Raw genomic sequence first — 11,658 nt, forward strand, 5'->3', positions numbered from 1 at the left:
GGGATTCAGAGCCCTTTTACATGTCCCCGAAGACAGGTTTACCCTCTTTTTACATTTCTTTGTCTTGTCTACAAGGACAGGAAGAAACATGTCAAATGCCTCCCTGAAGTAAGATACATTACTCTTTATTCATTCATTCAACTAGTATTTGAATACCTGCTGAGTAGCAGACGCTGTACTAAGCACTAGGGATACAACAACAAGCAGAACAGACTGGTTTCCATCCTCATGAAGCTTACGTTCTACCTTACAGTAAAAACATTCTCTGCTAAACAACAAAAACAAGGCTGACTGAAGATAATAAATTCTGTAAACCGGAGAAATGGGGATTTTTGCCAACTGAACATCTGACAGAAATAATCTCCAACTAATCTGTAACTGAATCAGTTTGGGCTTTTTTATTTTTACATTTTTTAAAATACAAAATATGTGAGCTTGTACGTGATGTAAACATTTCAAACTATACATAGAGAGTGAAAATGCCTCTTGACCACCCTTCCCAAATCCACTGTTATCAGTTTTGTGTACATTCTTCCAGACCTCTTTATCAGTGCATTTTTGTTGTTTTGTGTTTTTTGTTTTCATACACATAATAATCATAATGTATTCATTGTTCTGCAACTTGCTTTCTTCAATAACAAGTATGTCTTAGAGGTCATTCAGTAAATATGAGTCCACCTCATCCTTTTTATTGTTTTATTGTTTGTCCATGCAGACTATGGACGAACAAAGTTTATCTAACTCTTCCTACCGATGAATATTTAGGTTGTTTCTAACTTATTACCATTACCAACAAGGCTGCAATGAACATACTTGCACACTCCTTATGTACATATGTGGCTGTTCTCTAAGGTAGTGTTTTTCAAAACCACCAGTGAGTCGTAAAATCAATTATATAGTGACCAGGATTTTATCTAATAAAATAAAACAGAACAGAACAGAATAATATAAAAAGCACCAGAAAGGAAATACAAGACTGCTTTAGGGACTTCCCTGGTGGCGCAGTGGTTAAGAATCCGCCTGCCAATGCAGGAACACTGGTTCGATCCCTGGTCCGGGACGATCCCACATGCTGTGGAGCAACTAAGCCAGTGTGCTACAACTACTGACCCTGCGTTCTAGAGCCCGCAAGCCACAACTACTGAGCCCACGTGCCACAACTACTGAAGCCTGTGCGCCTACAGCCCATGCTCCGCAACAAGAGAAGCCACCACAATAAGAAGCCTGTGCACTGCAACAAAGAGTAGCCCCACTCGCCACAACTAGAGAAAGCCCGCGTGCAGCAATGAAGACCCAATGCAGACAAAAACAAATAAATAAAAAAAAAATTTATAGGGCTTCCCTGGTGGCGCAGTGGTAGAGAGTCCGCCTGCCGATGCAGGGGACACGGGTTCGTGCCCCGGATCGGCTGGGCCCGTAAGCCATGGTCGCTGAGCCTGCGTGCCCGGAGCCTGTGCTCCGCAACAGGAGAGGCCACAACAGTGAGAGGCCCATGTACCGCAAAAAATATATATATAATAAATAAATAAATAAATTTATTGAAAAAAGAATGTTTTATACCTTATAAAGGCGAAAATTGCCCCATCAAACACTTGTTTCATACCTATATATACATATGTATATGTACATATTTATGTATATCTGTGTATGTATATGTGTGTATGTATATAGCGAGTCATAATATAAGATGTTTAATAGCTGATTCACTTTGTTATAAAGCAGAAACTAACACACCATTGTAAAGCAATTATACTCCAGTAGAGATGTTAAAAAAAAAGTTTATTACTGTGGCTGGTATTAAAAAGTATAAAAAACAAATGCTCTAAGATACATTCCAAGAAGTGGTATGCTTAGGTCGAAGGAAATGTGCATATTTATTAAGTAGAAACTTTAAAAACGATTCCGGGGATAAGCATATTCCTGGCTCCCCTAAATGAGACACATTAAATGGCTGTATGTATACAGAAATAGTTATCTAAGTTTTATTTTCCCAATATCCTTGGCAATCAGTATCAGTCTTAGGTTACCAAAAATTTCAGTTGATGTGATTGACCTAACATTTCTTATTATAAATAACTTCTCTAGCTATCAGTTAAAAAGGGGTTTTATAATTTTATTGTTTGTGCTTTATCATTAGACATACATTTAACATGTCTTTAGTGAATTTAAAAGCTGTCACCACTGAATGTAAATTGGTGCAGCCACTATGGAAAACAGTATGGAGGTTCCTTAAAAAACTAAAAATAGAGCTATCATATGATTCAACAATCCCACTCCTGGGTATATATCCAGAAAAAATGAAAATTCTAATTCCAAAAGATACACACACCCCAATATTCAGAGCAGCACTATTTACAATAGCCAAGACATGGAAACAACCCAAGTGCCCATCAACAGACAACTGACTTAAGAAGATGTGGTACACATGTACAATGGAATACTACTCAGTCATTAAAAAGAATGAAATAATGCCATTTACAGCAACACGGATGGACCTAGAGAATATTATACTTAATGAAGTAAGTCAGACAGAGAAAGACAAATACTGTATGATATCACTTATATGTGGAAACTAAAAAACAATGCAAATGAATCTATATACAAAACAGAAGAAGACTCAAAGACACAGAAAACAAACTTACGGTTACCAAAGGGGATAGAGAGGGAGGGACAAATTAGGAGTATGGGATTAACAGATAAGGACTACCTAAAACAGATAAGCAACAAGGATCTACTACATAGCACAGGGAATTATATTCCGTATCTTTTAATAACTATAATAGAATATAATCTGGAAAGAAAAATAACTGAATCACTTTGCTATCCACCTCAAGCTAACACAATATTGTAAATCAACTATACTTCAATAAAAAATAAATAAAAATAAAAACTGTCACCACTCACTAGTTTATTAAAAAATCATGCCACATCTGATAACTATTATCATTTATAGTTCTTAGAAGAATATTTTAGAAACTATTACATTTTGAAACATCTAGAAATCCAGCTATCCTTGAGAATAAAATGATCATGTTATTATTGTTTTCTAAAAACAGGGTTTTAAAGATTTAGAATGGATATCTGCCTCATTTTTTTTTTTTTTTTTTTTTTGGCCACATGGCACGTGGGATCTTAGTTCCCCAACCAGGGATCGAACCCACACCTCCTGCATTGGAAGCGTGGTGTTTTAACCACTGGACCACCAGGTAAGTCCTGCCATATTATCATTTTGATAGATTTTTTTAAAAGGAAAAGTATAAATTCTTATTTAGTCTTGCTGCAGATCTCTTAAGTACATCCCTTTTCAGGAGAAGGGTTTCCTAATATCAACTCTTACTTTTCTTTATCTCTCACCTGAAAAGAAAATAATCTCTATACTGAAAAGATGCAATGCACATAAAAGTAAAATAGCTAAAAAAGGCTACCTTAACCCCCGAAGTCAGTTATTTATGTTTCTTGGTAAAAGCAAATTAAAAATAGTACTATACCTAGCCAGAGGGGAGCGAAATGCTGTAGCTGGTGTGGGAAAATCCATGGTCCTTGTCTCAAGAACTGGTTTTCCTGGAATAAACTTTAAACTGTTGGGATTTGGGGTATCTTGTGTTTGAATAAACATGTGTCTCACTAAAAGAGAAAAAAGAAAGAATGTTATTCTAGAAAAGAAATGTTAACAAGTTTATGGACTATGAAGTGCTCATTTTCAGAGAACCAAAAGAAATATGGAAAATTAGAAAAAAAGAACATAAAGCTTTATTGCCCAAGCTTACAGAGTAAGAATTGTTAAGCAACAAATTTATCAAAATATTTAGGATAACTTCACTGAATTTTATATTAATACTAATTATTTAGATAGTTTTGTTACTCAACAGATTGTAGCAATATCCTACACGTAAGTAGGAAGGCATATCATAATTCAGGAGTCTTAGATGGATTCTATTTGGTAACTCAATACCAAATTAGCTATAATAATAAATCATCATCACTTTCCAAAGTGCTAACATTTTTTAAAATAAATAAATTTATAATAACAAATGATACTTATTTTATGCTTACTTATTACAGAGACAGGGCTGAGTGCTTTATATATACTTAAGCCTTTAACAATCCTATGAAGAATGTATTATTGTTCCCATTTTACAAATGAAGAAACTGAGGCTCAGAGATAAGTAACTTGTTAAGTCACTAAGAGTTAAGTAACTTGTCCAAAGGTATAGAATTAGTGACATTATAAATTATCATGTAGGTGGGAATCTATGTGAATTACTTTCTAGAATATTTTAAAACTATCTTTAGAGGGCTTCCCTGGTGGCGCAGTGGTTGAGAGTCCGCCTGCCGATGTAGGGGACACGGGTTGGTGCCCGGGTCCGGGAGGATCCCACATGTGGTGGAGCGGCTGGGCCCGTGAGCCATGGCCGCTGAGCCTGCACGTCCAGAGCCTGTGTTCCGCAACGGGAGAGGCCACAACAGTGAGAGGCCCGCGTACCGCAAAAAAAAATAAATAAAATTAAAAAAAAATTATCTTTAGAGATTCTTTTCTTCTCTGTTCCTTCTAGGGCCATGATCAGATTGAGAATAAAAGAATCTTTAATTTCCTACCTTGCTATTATGAATAACAGCTCATAGGACAAAAAGATAATACTGAGGTTTTAACAGTTTAAAACTATTAAACAGGCTCTGGTTACTTATTATGAAAATAAACCTTCTGACTTAAAAAAAACAAATAGCACCACCCAATTCTCTTCTTAGAGCAGTATATGGAAATAAGTTAATTTATTGAGTAATTATCATGTGCTGGGCATGGTGCTAAGCACTTTATGCGAATTATATCATTTAATCCTTACATCCCGCCAAGGAGGCACTGTTTTTATCCTAATTTATAAATGAGGAAACTAAAGCTCAAAGTCACTCGGCTAGTTAAGTGACAGAGCCAGGATTCAAGCCTGGCCAATTTTCCAGCACTGACTTGTTTAACCACTGTGCATACTACCACTCCATAAGTATTAGTGCCAAGCATAAAAGAAAAATATACTTAAGATCAGTCTTTCTATCCTATCATAATCTTCATATCACATACCTTAAGAAAGAGTAAAATATCAAAAAACAAGTTTTATTTTAAATTAGAAAGAGATTAAATTTGGCAAAACATATGGTTGGTATAAAAATGCTTTTCTTAACTGTTAAAAGAGAAGATTCTAATTTGACAGCTGAGATTGTTTTTGCACCTCGCCATGCAGTTCCAGCTAACTGATATTGAGTCATTTCCTTGGTAAAGTAGAAATTGAAACTAAACTCCCATACGTTTTGCTTAAGTCACTGTCCTGTAAAGATATTAGTTGGTGACTTGGTGACCAGGCAAATCCTAAAAAAGAAAAAAATGAAAACTGATAACCTCAGTGTTGAAGTACTTGATTTAAAGTATTTATACTTCCAACCAATAAATTCCTCTGACAATCTGCACTACAAGGGAACAATTTTTCAGATGGAACATTATATAAAGTGCTGCTGCCACTTTCTGTAAATATACAGAAAACAAGGTTCTTTTAACCCTGGCTCTGACCAATCATCTCTGTGGCCTTTCTTAATAATTTATTGGTAACCAAAATCTCTGCACATATTAGGCACTCCACCAATATTTGAAGAATTAAATCTGGCTTTATTCTACTCAGTCCATTTGTGTAAAACTATACATGCAGAAAGAAAAATTTTTAGAAACACTTGAAGAACTATAAATGTAAAAAATTATTTAAGCGAGTATAATCTACATATGTCTGAAATAGAAAATATGATAAATATATGATATCACTACATAAATTTTAACAATGAACAAAGGTACTTCAAAAAAAGTAATTTGACTAGGTATTAACAAAATCATTCCAGTCATAGCCTAAACTGGGTGAAATTAGGTATTTCAAAAATGACTCTCAGATCCATCATCCAGAAAGATCCTCTGAAAGTGTCATAACGGTTACAACAGGAGAGAAAGACTCTTGTAAAATAATCTTTCCTATTATGCTTGGTATAATAGGTAACAGATAAAAAGGTAGGCATAAGCTCCCCCTCAAGTATAAATTAATGGTGCTTGAAGTCAATATCAAAGACTAAAATCAGCAGGTTTCCAATTTGAAAAGCCTAGATGACCACATAATTCAGTTCTACAAAATTTAGAAGTCTAATTAAAGTAGCTTAAGATGCTGAGTTGCTCAATATTTATGCCTAAATTCTTCTGTGACTCAAGGAGACAGGAACTGGCACTCCTGTTCTTGCCCCAGGATACAGAAGAGGTAAGGTCTCTACCCTGATCCAACTCATGGCATTAGCCAGAGTTAGCCACCTTCCAGAGTAGCATGGCCACAAGGAGGAGTTCAAGGTAGTGATGGAAATGGAGATGGACCATGAGCTGAATCCCAATTCTTACAGCTCCATAAGCACATATAGGTAGGCATTCCCAGACAGACAGACACACATACACACACCCTCCCCGACAAGGTTCCCTAACCACGTGACAGTGGTCATATTGCAAAAATTTTCAAATCCTATCTTCATACTTATTTCCAATATTAAAGAAAGTAAAAGCATGTAACATCAACAAGACTGTCAACAAAACCATAGTGATTAATGTTGACAAAAAAAGAAAAACTACATTCAAAGTACTATGTCCTAAGGCCTGGGTGAAAGCTAGAAACTTACTGATTTTAGAGGTATTCTTATCAAAATAAGGAGGGCAATAGCTTAAAATACATATGATTCTTTGAAACACAAACCCATTTGTAACTTCTTTCTATATTTTTGTTTCAGAAATCACTTATTGAGCAACTCTTATGTTCCAGAAGATGTGTTACACAAGAAACTGAGATTTCATAGAAGTACTGGACACTGTATTCAGGATTCTTGAAATTTAAGGTCAAATGATATGTGTAAGCAAATAATTATAGCGAAGTGTAATTTATGGCAGAAAAAAATGTTATATTCTTTTTATAGGCATCTGAATAGAAAATTTACAAATTCTCATTGTTCATGACCCACAAAATTTCATTCAGGCAGTTTGCTCTAAAAGAGATGAAATTTTACCTGTGTTACATAAGGTTGCAGGGAGTGGGAAAAGTGGTCTCCGGACAAACTGATGCAGAGGTTCTTTCTTAATGGTATATGGATTCATCATATGACAGAATCTACATTTAAAAACAAATAAAAATGACATTTTAAGAGATAATCTCTTAAGCTCAAGTTTCTACTTCTCATATATAAAACAACCATAATGAAAATAATAACAAAGATGAATTTTCATTTTCCATCCACAACATTATTTCCACTCCCTCACACAAGCAATATCTACAAACAATTTAAAAACAAGAGCTCAAGGGGAGATTTACAGCCTTTATAACTGAGTGTATATAGAATATACAACACCTGGTGTAAAGAAACAGAAATGCATCTACATTAGTGATTTATAACCTGGAGTTCCAGACTCTTAGGTATGCATGAAGGAGGCAAAGAGCTACAAACTGTTTTTCCCATTTTAGATTTAAAAACAACTAAGTGATAGAGTCACATGGTTCAAAATTCAAAGGGAAGAAAAGTAAATACAGTGAAAAGTCTTCCTCCTTTTCTGTCTCTACCACCATGTTTCCATGGAAAGAGACAACCTATGCTATTTGTTTTGAAAGGCATTTCAATACCTCCAAAAGTCTAATCGAAAATATACTATTCTCCACCAAACTGCTAAAGAAGTCAACAGTCCATACGTGCTTTCTGACTGGAAACATATCGATGCTGCTTTGTAACTTTGGTTATTTTACTCTGAATATAATCAGAATGAAATAACCAAAGTTACAAAACTTCCAAAGTGTTGACTGGCTACTTTTTTTTTTCATGGATTTGACTAATTAAAAACGAAGGGAGAAGGGAAAACCAAATACTACTAGAAAAGTAAACAAAAGGAGATGTTACTAGTGAAAAATTTTAGAAATCTGACGCAAGTTACATGAAAAAAATGCAGTTTACTTTAAAATACTATTGCCATCCATTCCAATTTTCATTTCACAGGAGTCACTGAGGAATTTTAAGCATATTTATGATCACTTTTTGTTTTTTACGTTTCTCTGATTATTTTCAACCTGCAAACTCATAAAGAGGAGGGACTGTCTTCATTGCTGTCCCTAGCCACTAGCATGATGACCTACCTCAGTTCCTCATTTCTAAAATGAAGTTAATATTCACCGCTAACTCATAAAGACTGGGGCAAACACGGATCCAGATAATCCATGTAAAGTGCTTACAACAGTGCTAGGCCGTGTAGTATGTGTTCAATAAATGTTAGCTACCCCTATTACTAGTATGCGATAGGTGCCCAACAATTGTTCATTAAATGGAATTCAGGTTTGGGGTGAAAGCATTTTTATCTATAGCACACTGCCTAAATCTTGGATACCTTGCAATATGGAAGTACACCGAGGACGGAACTACACCTGGAATACGGAAATTTCCTTTCAGCCCACGGAAAAGGCAGAATGGAGATGGGTTTTTGTATATTCTGACGGAGATGGGTTTACAGTAATAAAATAGTAAAGGTGAGTTAAATTATTCCAGGAAGACATCTACTCAAAAAGAAGAGAGGGAAACAGGAGGTGACTAACAAAAAATCCTTCTGCAAACCTAATTATTTTAGGAAACGCATTTCAACTTCAAGAGCATCATTAGCACTAAAACCCCTAACAAACACTCAGGAGGTCAACCCTCGTTAGGCCCTCTTCTCCTTTTGTTCCATAAGAGAAACCAGGGTACAACAATCTACTTAACGTCCTCAGTGCCTTTCACCTAACCAGTGTTAACAGGTGTCCCTGGGAAGCCAAACGCAAAGACAGGGCAAACGGAAAGAGGAAAGACAAGGGAACGGAGTGGGTTTGGTTGGTGGGGCGCGGAAATCTGGAGTTCCAGCACTTAGATGCTGTGTGACTTCAGATAGGTCACGTTCCCCTTCTAGGTAGGCCTCACTAAGAAAATGAGTGACATTTTGACGTTCTGATTTTGTGTTTAAAAGGCAGAGCGAATGCACGGGGTGGAGGGGCTGGAGGGGCCCCGATTTAAAAACAGCTCCTCTGTGGGGTCCCTACAGCCGGTCTCTGAGAGTCTCCCCACCACAGGGACTCAGGCACCGGGTCTCGGAGCCTGGGACAAGGCCGGCAGGGCCCGCCAGAACCGGGTCGCAGAGCTGCCTCACCGAGAGCTGCCCACCTCAGGGTTTAAACCCCCAACTTCGGCGATGGGGGTGGACCCAAAGGCAAGGTCAGGGGCACTTCTCCCCACCTGGTGTAAGAGAGGGCGGGCGGGGAGGCGACCGCTCTGCTGGCTAAGCCCAGCGGTACCGCTATACGCAGCCCCGGGCTCACCACTTACCGCCTCCGCAGCCCAGCGGCAGCCGCCGCAGCTCCCCAGCCCAGGAGGGCCGCCGCCGCCATCTTGGTCCGAGTGCGCAGGTGTGGGATAGGCCGCTCCACTCCCCCACAGCCTTCGCAGCGGTGCTCAAGCCCCGCGCAGGCGCAGGCCGGCCGGGATCTGGCAAGGCACCGTGGATAGCGCACCCTACCGGCCGCGCGCGGCTCTGCTGCGGATGAGCGGAGCGGGCTTGCGTCGGCTGTTTGAAATAATCACCTACCTATACTTCCCGAGGCTGGGAGACGGGGGGAAAAAAGAAATCCTTGCGAAGCTTGCGCAGGCGTCCTCAAGCAAGCACGAGGGACTCCGCACGCATGCGCGGAACAGTGCATTGCTTTTCCCACTTGATAGGTGCTGCGTTTGCACAGCCTGATCCTGCGGAACATTCTAGACCCGCCCATTGCCTCTGGTAGGAACCTGCTTGCCATTCAGGCCCAGTTCAGTGACTGTCTCAAAAGATGCCCTGAAGCATACCCTGGGAAGGTTCTCGCCTTTCTCCAGCGAGTTGCCTGCTCTTCTCCCATGGGGCCCCTGTGGGCCTGGGTTAGGCTGGGTTTGTGGACTCGATCATGTTGGACCAACAAGCACAGAGAACTCACCTCGTGTGGAGCTGCCTTTTGCTGTATAAGCATGAGTATTGAGTGATTTCCAGAGCAAAGTACAAAAGTTCGTTAACTATTCTCCAGGATCTTACTGGGGTAAAACGCTTTCTCTAGGACAGCTGTTCTCAAAATGTGGACTGAGGGCAGCAACCGCATGGGAACACGTGGGAAGTGCAAATTATCACACAGCACGTTAGACCTACTGAATCACAATCTCTGGACCTGGGGTCCAGTAATCTGCTTTAACAAACCCTCCAGGTGATTCTGATGCAGGCTAACGTTTGAGAAGCACTGTTCTAGAAGATATACACAGAGGACTGGTTTCTGTAAAGGAAACAACACACCTGTTGTCGGACAAGTTGAGACCACATGGAAGGGGAGGCCTCTAAGGGGGTGGGCGGGGCTTCAGGCTGTGGCTGCTCTGGGGCTGGACACGTGAGCCTCCTCTGAGTGCATCTTACATTCTCAAGGCTGCGTGTTGGCTTCTGTCTTTGCTGACCCATTCTAGACCTCAGTGTCATCCACGGCTTTCCCCTTTACTCTCTTCTAGACCTTGAATCAAGTGTGCAACGTGGCTCTTCCACCCAAGAACATGCCCCAGTTAGAAACCATCTTGCTGTCTTCAACTTCTCCCTCTCTTATCTGTTCCTTCCCATAAGAAAAATCCTGCCTTGCCCCAAACCACCTTAAAACCACCACTTTTTCTTCCCCCTGCAAAGTCGAATGGCATAAAAGAGTTGTCTACACTTTTAGTCTCTAGTTTTTCACCTCCCACTCTTCAAACCACTGAAAGCAACATTCTGTGTCCCACCGGTGTGGGGAGGGGAGCTGATCTAGACAAGACCACCCACATCATCCATGTTGCTGAACCTGAAGGATCCTTCTTGGGTTTTACCTTTCTTGACCTCTGGAACATGGAATGCTGAGGGTCTTTCCCTCCCTTTCGTAATCTGATTCCTTGGCTTCCCTGGCACCACAACTGCCAATTTTTCCTATTATTTTTCTGGTTACTCCTTCTCCTTTCTCCTTTGCAGGATTTCATCTGCCCACCTCTTAAGTGTTGGTGCTTCGGGGGACCTCATTCCAGGTAGTACTCTTACGATTTTTGTGTGTGTGTGTGATTAATTAACAAACTTCAATTAATTGACAAACTTCAGGGAGTTATGCCAATTAGCATTTCAGTCAGCCACCAAAATATGTTTCTCTCCCTTGCAAAAACTGGATTAAAAAAATCTGGGAGAGGGTCTTCCCTGGTGGTGCAGTGGTTAAGAATCCGCCTGCCAAGGCAGGGGACACGGGTTCGAGCCCTGGTCCGGGAAGATCCACATGCTGCAGAGCAACTAAGCCCATGCACCACAAGTAGTGAAGCCTGTGCGCTATAATTACTGAAGCCTGCACTCCTAGAGCCCGTGCTCCGCAACAAGAGAAGCCACCGCAATGAGAAGACTGTGCACCACAACGAAGAGTAGCCCCCGCTCGCCGCAACTAGAGAAAGCCCGCGCGCAGCAACGAAGACCCAACGCGGCCAAAATAAATAAATAAAATAATTCTTTTTTTGCCAATTATTGGTCATTTACATTAAATGGAAAACAAAACTGGTTAGAAACAGCACCTACAGTATGAT

General features: G+C 39.7%; 1 protein-coding gene across 3 annotated transcripts in view; it reads right to left on the minus strand.

Annotated features, from left to right (window-relative positions):
• NFU1 (NFU1 iron-sulfur cluster scaffold) overlaps positions 1 to 9,640 on the minus strand; it is a 28,818-nt gene extending 19,178 nt beyond the window's left edge. Inside the window, exons 1-3 of one of the 3 annotated variants that reach the window (XM_032653329.1) lie at positions 9,394 to 9,640; positions 7,069 to 7,169; positions 3,489 to 3,624 (exon numbers count right to left, since the gene is read on the minus strand). In XM_032653329.1, the coding sequence (XP_032509220.1) occupies positions 3,489 to 3,624; positions 7,069 to 7,169; positions 9,394 to 9,455 (299 nt within the window). In that variant the 5' untranslated portion in view covers positions 9,456 to 9,640. Of the gene's footprint in view, positions 1 to 3,488; positions 3,625 to 7,068; positions 7,170 to 9,303; positions 9,327 to 9,393 lie in introns of those variants that run through there. The other 2 variants (XM_032653330.1, XM_032653331.1) reach the window with 2 other exon arrangements.
• Between the last annotated feature and the right edge of the window lie 2,018 nt (positions 9,641 to 11,658).

This window comes from Phocoena sinus, chromosome 13 (genome assembly GCF_008692025.1).
Source record: "Phocoena sinus isolate mPhoSin1 chromosome 13, mPhoSin1.pri, whole genome shotgun sequence".
In the NCBI taxonomy this organism is placed as follows: Eukaryota; Metazoa; Chordata; class Mammalia; order Artiodactyla; family Phocoenidae; genus Phocoena; species Phocoena sinus.